General features: G+C 40.3%; 1 protein-coding gene and 1 long non-coding RNA gene across 5 annotated transcripts in view; one reads left to right on the top strand and one right to left on the bottom strand.

The window, feature by feature from the left end:
- The window catches only part of sgcd (sarcoglycan, delta (dystrophin-associated glycoprotein)), a 256,701-nt gene that overhangs the window by 61,619 nt on the left and 181,651 nt on the right, over positions 1-13,431 (bottom strand). For all 4 annotated transcript variants that reach the window (XM_034889770.1, XM_034889767.1, XM_034889768.1 and 1 more), the window contains one exon: positions 2,727-2,828. In XM_034889770.1, coding sequence (XP_034745661.1) covers positions 2,727-2,828 — 102 coding nt within the window. The remainder of the gene's footprint in view (positions 1-2,726; positions 2,829-13,431) is intronic.
- LOC117955350 overlaps positions 4,675-13,431 on the top strand; it is a 224,225-nt gene continuing 215,468 nt past the window's right edge. Inside the window, exon 1 of the long non-coding RNA XR_004659024.1 lies at positions 4,675-4,706. This is a non-coding gene — a long non-coding RNA (uncharacterized LOC117955350). The remainder of the gene's footprint in view (positions 4,707-13,431) is intronic.

Genomic DNA, 13,431 nt, shown 5'->3' with positions numbered 1-13,431 from the left:
CTGTGCCTGTGCCTGTGCCTGTACCTGTACCTGTAGCTGTACCTGTACCTGTGTAATGACAACAAAGTTGAATCTAATCTAATGTAATCTAATGATTAGACCATTAAATAAACAACTGTTTGGACCGGGTCCTGTTTCTAAAGTGGGAGGATTTTCTACAGTGGGTACTTTAACACTTTTAATACTTTAAGTACTACATACTCCTGACAATACTTACAATCTTATTACTTAAGCGACGTTTTCACTGCAGCACTTGTACTTGTAACAGAGTGTGTTCACAGTGTGGAATCAGGATCTGAACACTTGTGTCTCCACTGCTAGCCCTCTTGTCGTCTTCCCTTCGAAATTGAAAATCATGACTTTTGTTGTTGTTTTTATCGATGTTTGTAATTTTTTCTTAAGAATTTTGTCCCTTTTTCAACACGTTTGACTTTTTTTTTTTGAAATTTTTGTCACTTTTGATGTTTAACACTACGTAACACTAACTTATTAACTTTAGTGTTTACAGTTATTTTGGGAATTTATGGTCAACAAACCTCATTTAGAGGAAATTACACCTGATGTTTGGGTTAGAAAAGCAGAAATTAGGAATTATTGAGACTAAAATTAAAGGATTGAATGTTGATGATAATCACAGAACTGGAACTGGACTTTTACTCAATACTATTTCAAAAACACTTCCAAATGCTATAAAATTGAATAAGACGCCCCAAAATTAATGAAAGTAGAGACTTGTACTTGACAAAGAGCGTTGGGTGGAATCAATCATGTTATTTTTATATTATATTATATTATATTTCATGTTACTTTGGGTAGTCAAAAAGAACATTGATATAGGAAAACGGGTCAATTGGACCCGAGGACAACATGAGGGTTTAGACAGACCACTATCCTGACTATCTGACTCGGGAACTCTTCGGGACCCCCCCCCCCCACCCCAGGAGGACTGGGAGGAGAACCCGGGCCCCTCGGCTTGGTCTGCTGACCTAACCTGAGCGCAGCAGGAAACGGATCGATGCGGTTCAGATCCCTCTGTGAGAACATGCGTTGTAGTGCCTTTCCTACCATATAATCAGTTAGGGAGGTTTTAAACCCTCTGCAGTCGTTATGTAAGCTCTGTCAGAGCAACGTTTAGACACGTAATGAGATCGATGAGAGCTGTGGATGCAGCTGCAGTGGAAGCACTTGTAGTTTGATGCATCCAGTACGAGTCCCTGCAGGATTGTCTCAGTTGTTGATGGTTTTTTCCACCCTGAAAGATGTGCATAGAGTCCAGGACTGTAATTCACCAGGTCATTAGACACTCGTCTCTTCACACCTTCACACCGTCCCTCATCCTGTGTTGCACTACTCAGCCTGTGTCTTGTTGCATCATCATGTTGTGTGTTTCCTAGAAAGTAATTTACATTTACATAGTGGTAACAACTGCATTTATTGGAAAAATGCTTTATGACACACATAGTGTTGTTGCCCCAGGTTTGTGGGAGACCTAGGTGCACGTATTTTCAATAAATAGTTTCAAATATTGTTATCCATCTTCGACCGCTTATCCGGTATCGGGTCGCGGGGGCAGCAGCTCCAGCAGGGGACTGGGGACAGGGGATTGTTATCATGAAGCTTAATTTCAAAAATTCAGTCACAACATTGTTATTACAGTGCTTCTTTAAAAAAAAAAAGCTATGTAATTGGGTCAGATTTTTTTGAATTTTTTTTAAAACAAATGAAACGTTGAAATAAGCTCTGAAAATGTCAACAATAAAAATATCAAAAACTTTTGAAAAAAACATAAACAAGCACCCAAAACATTGAAAATGTAACAAAAATGTCGGAAAAAGTGACAATAATGTTTTTAGAATATACCTCATGCTGTCCTTGGGTCAAATTTGACCCGTTTTCATTTGTTTCATTTTATTTTTTTATACAAATGAGCCGTTGAAATAAGATCTGAATATAACAACATTAATAATATCAAAAACTTTGGTAAAAAACATAAAAAAAGCACCCACAACATTGAAAAAGTAAGAAAAAATGTTGGAAAAAGTGATAATAATGTTGAAAAAAATTAACCAAAACTGTTGTTTTTTTTGGTTGAGTGGAAGACAAGACAAGGGATATACAAACATTTTTCAATAAATAGCATAAGGATTTCCATATCCTTTTAGACCATTATTATCAGCGTATATGTGTCTGAAACGGTAGAAAAGCTAGAGCAGGTAATAAATCCATAAACATTCAGAAAGCTTAAAGACAATGAGGACCAACTACAACCATTAGATCTGAGAAAGGTCTTCTAGTTAGTGTTGTGCTGAGTTCTGCTCTGCTTGTGTCGTATACATTTCTTTTTTCTCTTTATTTGTATTTTAAAACATCATTTAAAAAAAAAAAATCTAAGCCAGGGGACTTTAGCCTTTGGGCTTATTCGGCCATTTAGAACCCATGTCTAATCCTGTGTTCGATTCATATGTTCACTCTCCCCTTCTTACATGAACTGAACTGAATCCACTGCTAATGAGGCTGACACTGGTAGTTATCTGAGGTGTTGGGAGCTAAGCGTCGTTAGCATGGCGAGCGTACTGCTGGCTAAATAAAGGAATACTTTCATTTGGAGACAACATGTATCTGGCTTCATAATGATTTACGCTGCATAACCTTCACCTGAATTCTAACATGTGTCTCAAAAAAAAAAAAAAACAGGGTGTAAGTGTGTCTTTGTGCGAGGGACTTACTGGTTTGGAGTGGATTTCTTTGGCATAGAGGGGTTGGAGGAACTCCGAGTCCCCTTCCAGTTTCAGGCCCTTCTCTGTTATTCTCAGGTTGCCCATGCCGTCCTGGGACAAACAAAGACAAAGACACAATTAGTCAATGTTGTCTTCTCGTGTTTTTAGAGCAAGTATATAGCAACTGGCCATGAATTCCACCCATGTGCATACAAGATTATTAGATTAAAAAAACAAAAACATGTAGAGTGATAGGCATTATTTCATGTATGAGAAACAGAGCATTGGAATAAAACTACAGAGTATGTATCTGTGCCACATATCCCAAAAAATAAGCAAAAACAGGAGCGTTTCCAAGAGCCAGCACCAAAATGATAAGAATTAAGAATAATAAGCAGCGATCCAAATCCTCTCAAAATGTGTTTAAGAGCAAATCACCAAACAACGGTAGGACACACAGAACATAAAACTTGAACATAAGAGCTGATCTCAGTGTGGGATTTGGTTCAATATTAACATTTTAGCAGTTTTATTAATTGGTGTTCATTTTACTCACATAATATACACACTATACACTTTACTTGAAGGTATCTACACACGAGTGGCATGACACCGTCGTGTGTCATGGCACCCTAACCCTAACCTGTCATGACAAAACCAAATGACACTTACGTCATAGACGTTTATGACTTGTCTATAATGTCAATGACACGTTCATGACAGTGTTGTGTCACTCTTATGTAGATACCTTTAAGTAAAGTGTAACCCCCCAAAAAAGGTGTGTTCTGAGCCAGCTAAAACACTGATATCCACAAACATGTTAAAGACAAATCCCGGGTGTTACACCGACTTGCTCACTCAACAACTGAGGCTCTGTAATTGTTGTCTGAGTCTGTATTTTTCATTTTATTTCTTCCTTTTTCGAGCGGAGATGCCGGGGAACGCAGAACTAAATCTCAGTAAAACCTGACAACGACGTTGTATCGTGTTTCCTGCTAAAAAGGTGCAGAGCCGTGACCGTGTCTCTCTGGCTCGCTCTAACATCGGCCATTTGGTTTGTCTTTTTAACGCCTGCATTTTGATAACACACACCTGTTGGTAATCCATGTGGCAAGCTTGCTGTGTGGGGAACACACTGTGAACACTGTACCCAGCCGGTATCAGACTCATTACGCTGATCAGCCGCCCTAATCTCTTAATCTGTGTGAATGCACGGTAAATACTGGCAGATACTTGACTTCAGCATCAGTACTGCAACCCATCCTCTGGCAAACAAGGCGGAAACATCACATTCATAAACAGAGCCCGGGCTCTACTAGTTTCCATTATCAAATACAAAGAATACGCTGTTTATATATATATATATATATATATATATATATATATATATATATCCTTTCACCTGACTGACCTGCATTTCTTCTTCACACCCTTTGTGTTAAACACAACTTAATTAAAACTTCAAGAAAGTTTTACATAAGCCTGAGTCAAAATGGCATGTTTCACTTTGAAGTCAACACTTCTGTATTTAGTTATTGTCTACCCAAAGCCCCCGAAGGGTAAACTGTCTCTCTCTCTCTCTCTCTCTCTCTCTCTCTCTCAGCCGAGCTCCTTTAAACACAGCCCAACACCACGTGCTCGTGCATGCTGTATTCGGTCGATTAGAGGAGGAGAAACGGATCTGTCCCATGTGTTGTTTGAATGATTTGGGAGAAGTAGTTCCGTTGTGTTTTCTACTGTCCTTTCTGTCGTCAACAGCGTGATTTTGTTTTGTTTAGTAAGATAAAATCCGACATTGATTTGGTAAATATCAATGATGCTCAAAGACTGAGATGGCTGTTCACACGTAAAAGATATAAATTAGCTAATTGTCTTGAGAAAGCCTGGGAGAAGAGGAGAAAAGCTCTTCATCAGAAGCATCTGTGTACATATGTACATCTGCATATGTGTGTAGTTGTATTCATGTATTTCTCTGAATGATTTGTGTATGTGGAGATGTTTGCTAAATAACTTTGTGGTGGGTTGTAATCCCATGTGGGATGTGCCAAACGCTTGGCTTGGCACAGAAATAAAACTATCCAATTAACTAATTAATTAATTAATTAACCCTTGTGTTGTCTTCCCGTCAAAATTGAAAATCAACACTTTTGTTGATTTTTTTTTATGTTTTTGTCTCTTTTTTTAAACACTTCTGAACATTTTTTTCAATGATCAACACATGTAACATTAACTTATTAACTTTAGTTTTACACTTATTTTGGAATTTATGGTCAATAAACCTAATTTATAGTAAAACATACCTAATGTTTGAGTTAGAAAAGCAGAAATTAGGAATTATTGAGACTAAAATTAAAGGAATATGAGACATGTTGGTCATGCATCAAGTTTGTTGTTCATGCATTAAGTTGTTTTGCAATACTCTGTTCTATGACATGAGATGTTCTGGTCCACTCCGTTATAATCCAGCTCTCCTAAATATGCCACAAGCAGAACTGATGATTAGGGTCTGCGTCCTGGGTCTGGTTCCAGTCCCTCTTTACAGCACAACTGATCTTTTGCTCCGCAAGTCCTGAAAGGGTCATAAACTTTCAGTCACATACCAACTGAAAAGATAATGAAATAAGAACATAACACATCACACCACTGTGACCAAGAGACCCCCCGTGAATAAGACCAGGGGTGCAAGAGCCGAGGAGCCAGACAAAGGAAGGGGAGAGCTGTGATAGCTTGATCTATGTAACTCTGTCTCAGGATATCCAGCATAATAAAAAGGATTCCCACATCAACATCTGAGATTCTGACTACTAATTGACTGAACCCCGAGACCGGAGCAGGATTTAGCTCCAACACGGTTCAGGCCGCTGTGACTTTTCCCGGCGACGATCTAAAGCGACCCCCAATACAACCCCTCTACAATCCAAACTAGCCAGTGCAACCCACAACAAAAACCTCTTTTAATTTCCTTTTAATAAAGACATTTGCATCATAAATGGATGCAGAAAGGTCCAAATTGTGAAAGAAAAATAAAAAAAAAATGTGTTTTTGACGCTGATAATTTCAGGTTTTGCTCAAAACTGGACATCTCAACCCTGAATGTTGAACCCCAAGTTACGCCCTTGCCAATAACTCATGGTTTGCAAAATGCAGTGCACACCGTCGGCATTATGTTGTAGGTGACACAATTCCGCTTGCAGCCGTTGTAAATACGCTGCGTGTGGAAAGTAAACCCGGCGTAACAGACGCTTCCACTGTCTCAGTCTGTAGACCAGAACAGCAACAGACCAAAGGATATTAACCAAGTCATGATGGGAGGAAACTGGCTCAGGGTCTGCTTGGATTCATAAAGGACCAGCAAGACCTTCCCATTCAGCCATTACATGCATGAAATGAGATCACCCGCTGGACCGTTTGGAAGATAAGGGATAAGGGATGGGATAAGGGAGACTAAGAAAGAGAGAGAGAGAGAGAGAGAGAAGTCATTTATCTGCCCATGTGATCTTCCCGTGCAAAGCCCTCTTTCTGTTTGTCTTTTCCTCCCTCAGGTTCCGACGAGCAAATGGAGATCAAGACCCTGTGAAATCCCAAAGAAGCTGAGGACGGTTTTCAAGCTTCATGTAAAACTTCCCAACACTTTGTAAAACGTATTAAAATTCTGGCGCTGTGGCGGCGACAGTGCGGGGGTGGGGGGGGCGTGATGAGGCCCTGACGTGAAGCCCGGGACGTGTCGTGATTGTGAATTATCCCCCGGGTGGATGTCAGCGGGCCCGGGAGAGGCGGCCGGCAGACGGTTATCTAAACTCAATTTCCAACACTTTGATGACAAAAATCAACTGTAAGAAAGAAGGTGGACATTTGTTTCCCCACTTGGAGGTTCTCAACAGAGTAGAGCATCCTCCGCACAGACGTATAGATTTCTATCAGACGTCAGCCAGATATTCTCGTGGTCCCTCGTCACTGAAACGGACGGCATCGACTCGGTGATTCCTCCCACAGGCTAGTTCATATCTTGGACTTAATAATCACTAAGGATGCATGATAGCTGAAAAGTAATGTGCTTCCGTCGGTATCTCTTCCTCTCCATTCCACACACCCTCTTTTTTCTCTCTGTGGACAGAAGTGGTAACCCACACTTACAAAGAACTGAATTTTGGAAATTCTACTTATGCACTTATACACTTGAAAAGGAGCTCTAAATTGTTTCTATTTCATAAAGAAATAACTGCAGTAGTACTGGTATTTTAAAAGAACAATACGACAAAGCAACATTAAGGGGTTCTTGAAAAGGAGCTCTCTAGGACCGCTACAGAAAATCATTCCTACCACAAGCAATAACACTTTTTAACACGTCATCTCTGGGTGCTAGATGAGACTTTTGGACACCACACTACTGCACTAATGCAACCTGCACAACTGGTTTATTTACATTTACATGAAGCATACATTTTTACATTTTAGCACATTTTAGCATATTATTTAAGCAGTCGCACATTTTTGTTCCCCCATCCTGTACATATTCAAACATATTTGTCTTTTTACTTTATTCGTATTATTATTTCATGTATATTGTATGTATGTATATTTTTCCTAGTATTTCATTTATATTTATTTTTTGTGCTTTGTGACTGATTTTGCTGCTGGAACACAGTTATTTCCCATTTTTCTTGGGATCAATAAAATCTATCTATCTATCTATCTATCTATCTATCTATCTAAATTGTTTCTATTTCAAACAAAGCAACATTAAGGCTTCCTTTCCTTGTAAGAGCGATCTTCTAACAGCCACAATATGAGTTGATGTCCAGTAGAGAACGGCGAGTCAGGACCAAACTGCTCATAAAGAAGGTGAATACATGTCTGGAAAATGAAGGTGCAACCACCTTCGAGTTCATTATCCTTTTAAATGAACTGACTGGTTAAGGGAAGTCCAGTGAAGGATTAGGATGAGGGCTGGGTACCAAATGCAGTACTTTGAAGGCACGAGCGAATGGCCTCCTTAGCATCGAGGATCGGAAAACGCCTCGCCACTTAACACCTCATTACAATAATCTCATCAGTGTCAGTGAGCCAATCAGCATGCAGCAAGCTTCTACCAAGATCTAACAATGTCTCTAATTGGCTATTACACGTCATAGAGGCATGCAGGAAAAATAAAAATGTAATGTAACGTAATGTAATTTAAGACAGGGACAGCGCACACTAAAACACACAATAAAACATTAAACTTGTAGGTTCTAGCAGATTGATATTTTCCACCCTGGGCACGTCATGTTGTATGTTCCTTATTTTTTGTTAAAATAGATTTTATAAAAAATTGGTACCAAAAAAAGTATTGTTCAGGAACCGGTACCGTTAAGTCACAGTAGTGGTATTAATATGTTTGAACAATACTCTGAGCTATGTAAGAAAATCCTATAAAAGCGATATTATTCATATTATACACATTCGGCTGGACTTCCTTCAGCTGCATCCATCGGTTAAACCATGATCTTCATCTCACTGAAGATCTGCCATTAGACTCGTCTCATCACTCTTCACACTCTTCACACTCTTCACACAGGCTGCAGCTTCTTCTCTGATCCCGAGTCTCTGTTTTTCTTCTTTGCAGCGAGCGCTGCAGCCAGACGAGCAGCCATGCATGATTCAGGAGGGCTCCTACCGGGACAGAGGCCTCTCAACACTCAGGTGAGCCTCCTTACCTCTCTTCTACCATCTCTTCTCCTCCTCCTCCTCCTCTTTTCCTTTCCTTCACACACTGCCTTTCATCTTGTTATAATCCTCTCCCGTGTCCGGTCCTTCTAGCTCATCATCCTGTTTGTCAGTTTTGGATTCCACTTGTCCCATTTCTTTCCTCTTTTTCTCCGTCTTCTCTCATTTTCTCCCTCCCACCATTTCTTCCATTACTCTCTCTCTCTCTCTCTCTCTCTCTCTCTCTCTCTCTCTCTTTCTCTCTCTCTCTCTGCCCCCCCCCCACCCCTTTTTCTTTCAGTTCAGCTGGAAGGTACTTCTAATTAAATGGAACAAAGCTAAACCCAGCGTTGCCTCCACTGTCACCACTCTGTTAGCTTGACAGCTGTTGATAAGTATTTGGGCTTTGTGTGTGTACTTGTCTCAGAAATAATTATTTCTGCCAAATTAAAAATATATGGATTTATGTTTGACTTTTCCAAACAAAATAAAACTTGAGGCCCGGGAACATCTTTTGTTCATATCAGTATCATGTGAGAGAATGTTATAACACAAGTACACAGCCTATAAAGCACACCGCGCCTCTTTGTTGTTATTTGACGATTATATAATAATCGATACAGGCCTACGCCTTGCATAAGATCTGTTTCGGCCCTTTTACAAGTACAAGTACAAGTAAGGGATGTCCCAATGAGCTTTTTTTTTTACCCCCCCTCCCCGATCCAAGTCTCGATTTGATACTTGTAGTAGCTCAGATAATAGAGCTGCACACCCTTTTTAAGAATAAACCCCGCTGGACAACAAAAAAACTAAACTGAGTTACTCCTCGTGCACTTAATAGTCAATCTTGGATTTTCTTGACGTGTTTACTGATGCCGGTTCCAGGTACTAGTGGCCTGAAAGCGTGGTGGCGCCCTGGTGGACTCACAGAAGAAGGGCGGAGAAATGAAGCAATCTGCTTCTGTAATAATACAATGACTAGGAAAGACTTTTTTTGGACTCTTTGCTCTGAGAGCCTGTCTGGACAGGCACTGGTTAACGCCACCGGCTAGTGGCTCCAACAGACTGACTGACCCAGAATGGATTGTGACTCACTGAAGGCTGCAAAGATGCACCGGTCGAATCCTACCAATTCGGGGCTGTTCTTCTTGGCTGGGTTTGAAGCCGTCTTTGAAATGAGACAAATCAGACAACCCCGCCTCTAACTGGGACAAAACAAAAGGCATTCACCAATTTGTTGAATGCTTCTACTTCCACGGCAGACACTGTGACAACGTCACAATCAGACATTAGGAATTGATAATAATGTAGCACTGCGGGTTCCCACATTTGAATTACAGCCTGTGTAAATCTCACCCTCCAGGCAGCTTAAACACATCTCTTCCAGCACAAGTCAGCAAATAGACGACGGGGGGGGGGGGCTCAGAGGTAGAACCGAGCCATGTGTTTGTCACAGGTAAACATAGGACAAGCCGAGAAGAAGCCGTTGCTCTGTTTATTCTCTCAATTACCAGCACAACTTGCATTAGCTTTTCAAATGCAAATGGCTTGCATGAAAGAGCTCTCTGGCCACCTGCGAACCCTCCGCCAAAAAGCACTCGCAGAGTCAAATGAAGGGGCAATGTAGAGGCAACAATGCGTCTCCTGCAATCCACTCCCTCTCCAATCCTGCAACACTGAGTGCTCTTTCAATCAGCCTTTGTTGGCCCGGCGTGGCTGCCGGGCACCAACATGGCCCAACTCCAAACTAATACATTTTTCAATTGATCCGTCCGATAACAACAACGGAACAGAAAAAAAAAAAACAAGAAGAAGTTTTCCCTTCTGTCCTACAGTCTGAGCGGAGCATCACCTAGAACAGCAACTCAGATAAGATGAGACTTTATTGATCCCGCATTGGGGAAATTCCCTCGTCACAACAAATACACCAAAAATAACGAATAAAATAGTATCTAAAAAAAAAAAAAGAAGAGAATAATAACGGCAAAACTATGGACACTTCTTCAGTGTTTTTCCTGGTTTTTGGGGAAGACCTAGGTGCAAAGAATTTTGGCGGGGGGGGGGACATCATTATAGACATCGTTCTTCAGGAAAACGTGATATTTTTTCAATACTATAAATGAAATTTATATGTCTCTTTGTAGAATTTTGTGGGATTTGGCATCTCTAAGTAGCCGTGTTGTGTCTCTTTTTGGTCATTTGAGGTTTCTTTGCGGGTCTTTTGGGTCTCTGTGGTCACTTTGTGTCCCTTTGTGGTGGTTTTGCGTCCTGTTCTCCCATTATTTTGGATCATTACTTCTCTGTCATGGGTTCACTTCAGTTAACCTTCCTAACAGAGACAACACAGACATGTATTGGCCGTAGGGGCTACTGGCTTTTTACTAACGTACTTGTTCAACTTAGAATATACAGATAATCACAGTAACAATGCTGACACAGCGCCAACTAGTGGAACGGCACACACATCACAGTTATTATCACCATATCTGTGGCTTAAACTTTAGCTAGAACACATAGTACATCATTCTCAGAAGCTTAAAGACAAAACTTGCAACAGACGTCCATCCACACTCATTAGATCTGAGGAACGTTTCTCGGTGAAATGAATTTGGCTTGGTTGGTGCACCTAAACCTTATAATGGCAGGGACAATCCTGTTCTTGTATTTTCCGGTGGGGGGGCATATATATATATATATATATATATATATATATATATATATATATATATATATATACATACACAGATGAAAATACAGATGAATTTGAAATAGCCTATTGTAACACAAAGTGCTTCTTGTTACTATTAAAACTCGGCATTCACTACAAATAAAAACAGGAGCTGAGGAAATCATTATAAATCTCATCACTCGACAGTGAGAAAACACCAGAGGCAAGATTAGAAAAAGATAAAAACTCCAACTTGGTTTATACCAACATCAGTAGCTGATGTTATGGGTAGGGTTAGGTATCATCCGTATAAGAACACCTTTCCAAGGTGTCAGACGCCATCGAATGAGAGCATTTGCAGACTCAAGTCAGTTAGGGTGACAAACTGCAGCCAGGTAGAGAGCGAACGAGAGCACGAGAGAGAGAGAGAGAGAGAGAGAGAGAGAGAGGGATGAACCCTAACACTAACCAGATACTGACTGACCCAGTGTGCAGTAAAACTGTAGAGTGGCCTTTTATGTGGCCAGCCTAAGGCCCACCTGTGCAGTAACGATGTTTTCTGATCAGCACCTGTGAGGTGGATGGATTATCTCGGCAAAGGAGAAGTGCTCACTAACACAGATTTAGACAGATTTGTCAACAATATTTGAGAGAAATAAGCCTTCTGTGTACGTAGAAAAAGTCTCAGATCTTTGAGTTCAGTTCATGAAAAATGGAGGCAAAAACGTAAAGTATTGCGTTTATAATTTTGTTCAGTGTAGATAAATACATAAATGAAGCTTGATCCATTTTCCATTCATCCATTTTAGGAATGGACCGATAATTGACCGTGGCTGATCATCGAGCCGTTTTTTGGCAGTTTGCAGATTATCTGTATCAGCGTTTTATTTGCCTGATAACGGATCAAGTTAATGAAAGAGAAAGTGTTGTACTCTGACTCTGCTACAGCTGTGTGTCTGCCTCTCTGCTTTGGTTTCACTCCCCATTGAGTCCGACTTAATGTCAGTCCCAAATGCAGCCTTGGTGCAGCATTACAGCCACTAGAGCCAGTCCCACAATGAGCTTTCCTCAGTTTGGGCCATTTCTGAGTCTGTAGCTTTTTAGGGGGGGGGGGGGGGGGGGGGGGGGGGGGCTTGACCAGCTGCCCCTTTGCTCATTTGAAAGCCATGACGTCTCTCTCTCTCATGGGTGGGCCAAATTCTCTGGGCGGGCAAAGCAGATAAAGGGGAGGTAACCTTGCCCCATGTGACCTCATAAGGGGAAGATTCCAGATGGGCCCATCTGAGCTTTCATTTTCTTAAAGGCAGAGCGGGATACCGAGGGCTCTGTTTACACCTATCACCATGTCTAGCCACTGGGGGGGCTATAGGCGGGCGGGGGGGAACTCATATTAATGTTAAAAAACCTCATAAAGTGATAATTCAATGGAATGGGACCTTTAAAGCATATAAACTAAGTGTGAGTTTGTAGCCTTCCAAAATCTTAATATTTTACATAAAGATTTTCATTTTTTACTGTGAATGCATATTGGCTCCAAATATCAGTTTCATTAACTACTTATACTCGGTATCGGCCCTGAAAAAACAGTATCAGTCGATCCCTAATCCATCCAAAGCAATAAGTGGTTTTTAAACTAATAGGGCACTCAATAAGAACAGCGTGCATAGTGAACAGAGGTGAAAAGAGTACAGAAATATTTGACTTAAGTAAAATTACTATTACATTGATGAACCTTTATTTAAGTACAAGTCAAATTACCGGTATAAAAATCTACTTGGGTAAAACTAAAAAGCAGCTTATTTAAAATGTACTCAAAGTTAAAGTTACTTAGTTCCTTTTTAACAGCGGGGGGGAATATACTTCTTATATTTACGCTTAATATCTTATTTATACTTCGATTGTACTACTATATTTTGCAGTCTTTTGCAATTTGTGAAGGGCAACAAGCCAAAAACACTTTTAAAGTTTTTCAAACACTCCCAAAACTTTTTTTTTTACTCTGTAACAAATGTGATTCAAAATGTAGCAAAGTACAACACTTCAAACAAAACATACCAAAATAAAAGTTTTGAAAAAAAATACTTTAAAAAAGTAAAAGTACTCAAAACGTCATTGTTATTTGCTCCTTTCCACCTCTGACAGTGCAGAACATTTCAAAGTGTGAACGTGACTCAGAGAAGCTGCTCTATCTTTCTTTCTCTCTCTCTCTCTCTCTTTCTCTCTCTCTCTCTCTCTCTTTCTCTCTCTCTCTCACACTCTCTATCTTTCTTTCTCTCTCTCTCACACTCTCTATCTTTCTCTCTCTCTATCTTTCTCTCTCTCTCTCTCTATCCTTTTCTCTCTCTCTCTCTCTCTCACACT

Source organism: Etheostoma cragini, chromosome 13, assembly GCF_013103735.1.
Source record: "Etheostoma cragini isolate CJK2018 chromosome 13, CSU_Ecrag_1.0, whole genome shotgun sequence".
Classification (NCBI taxonomy): domain Eukaryota; kingdom Metazoa; phylum Chordata; class Actinopteri; order Perciformes; family Percidae; genus Etheostoma; species Etheostoma cragini.
This window is presented reverse-complemented; position numbering and strand designations above follow the sequence as displayed.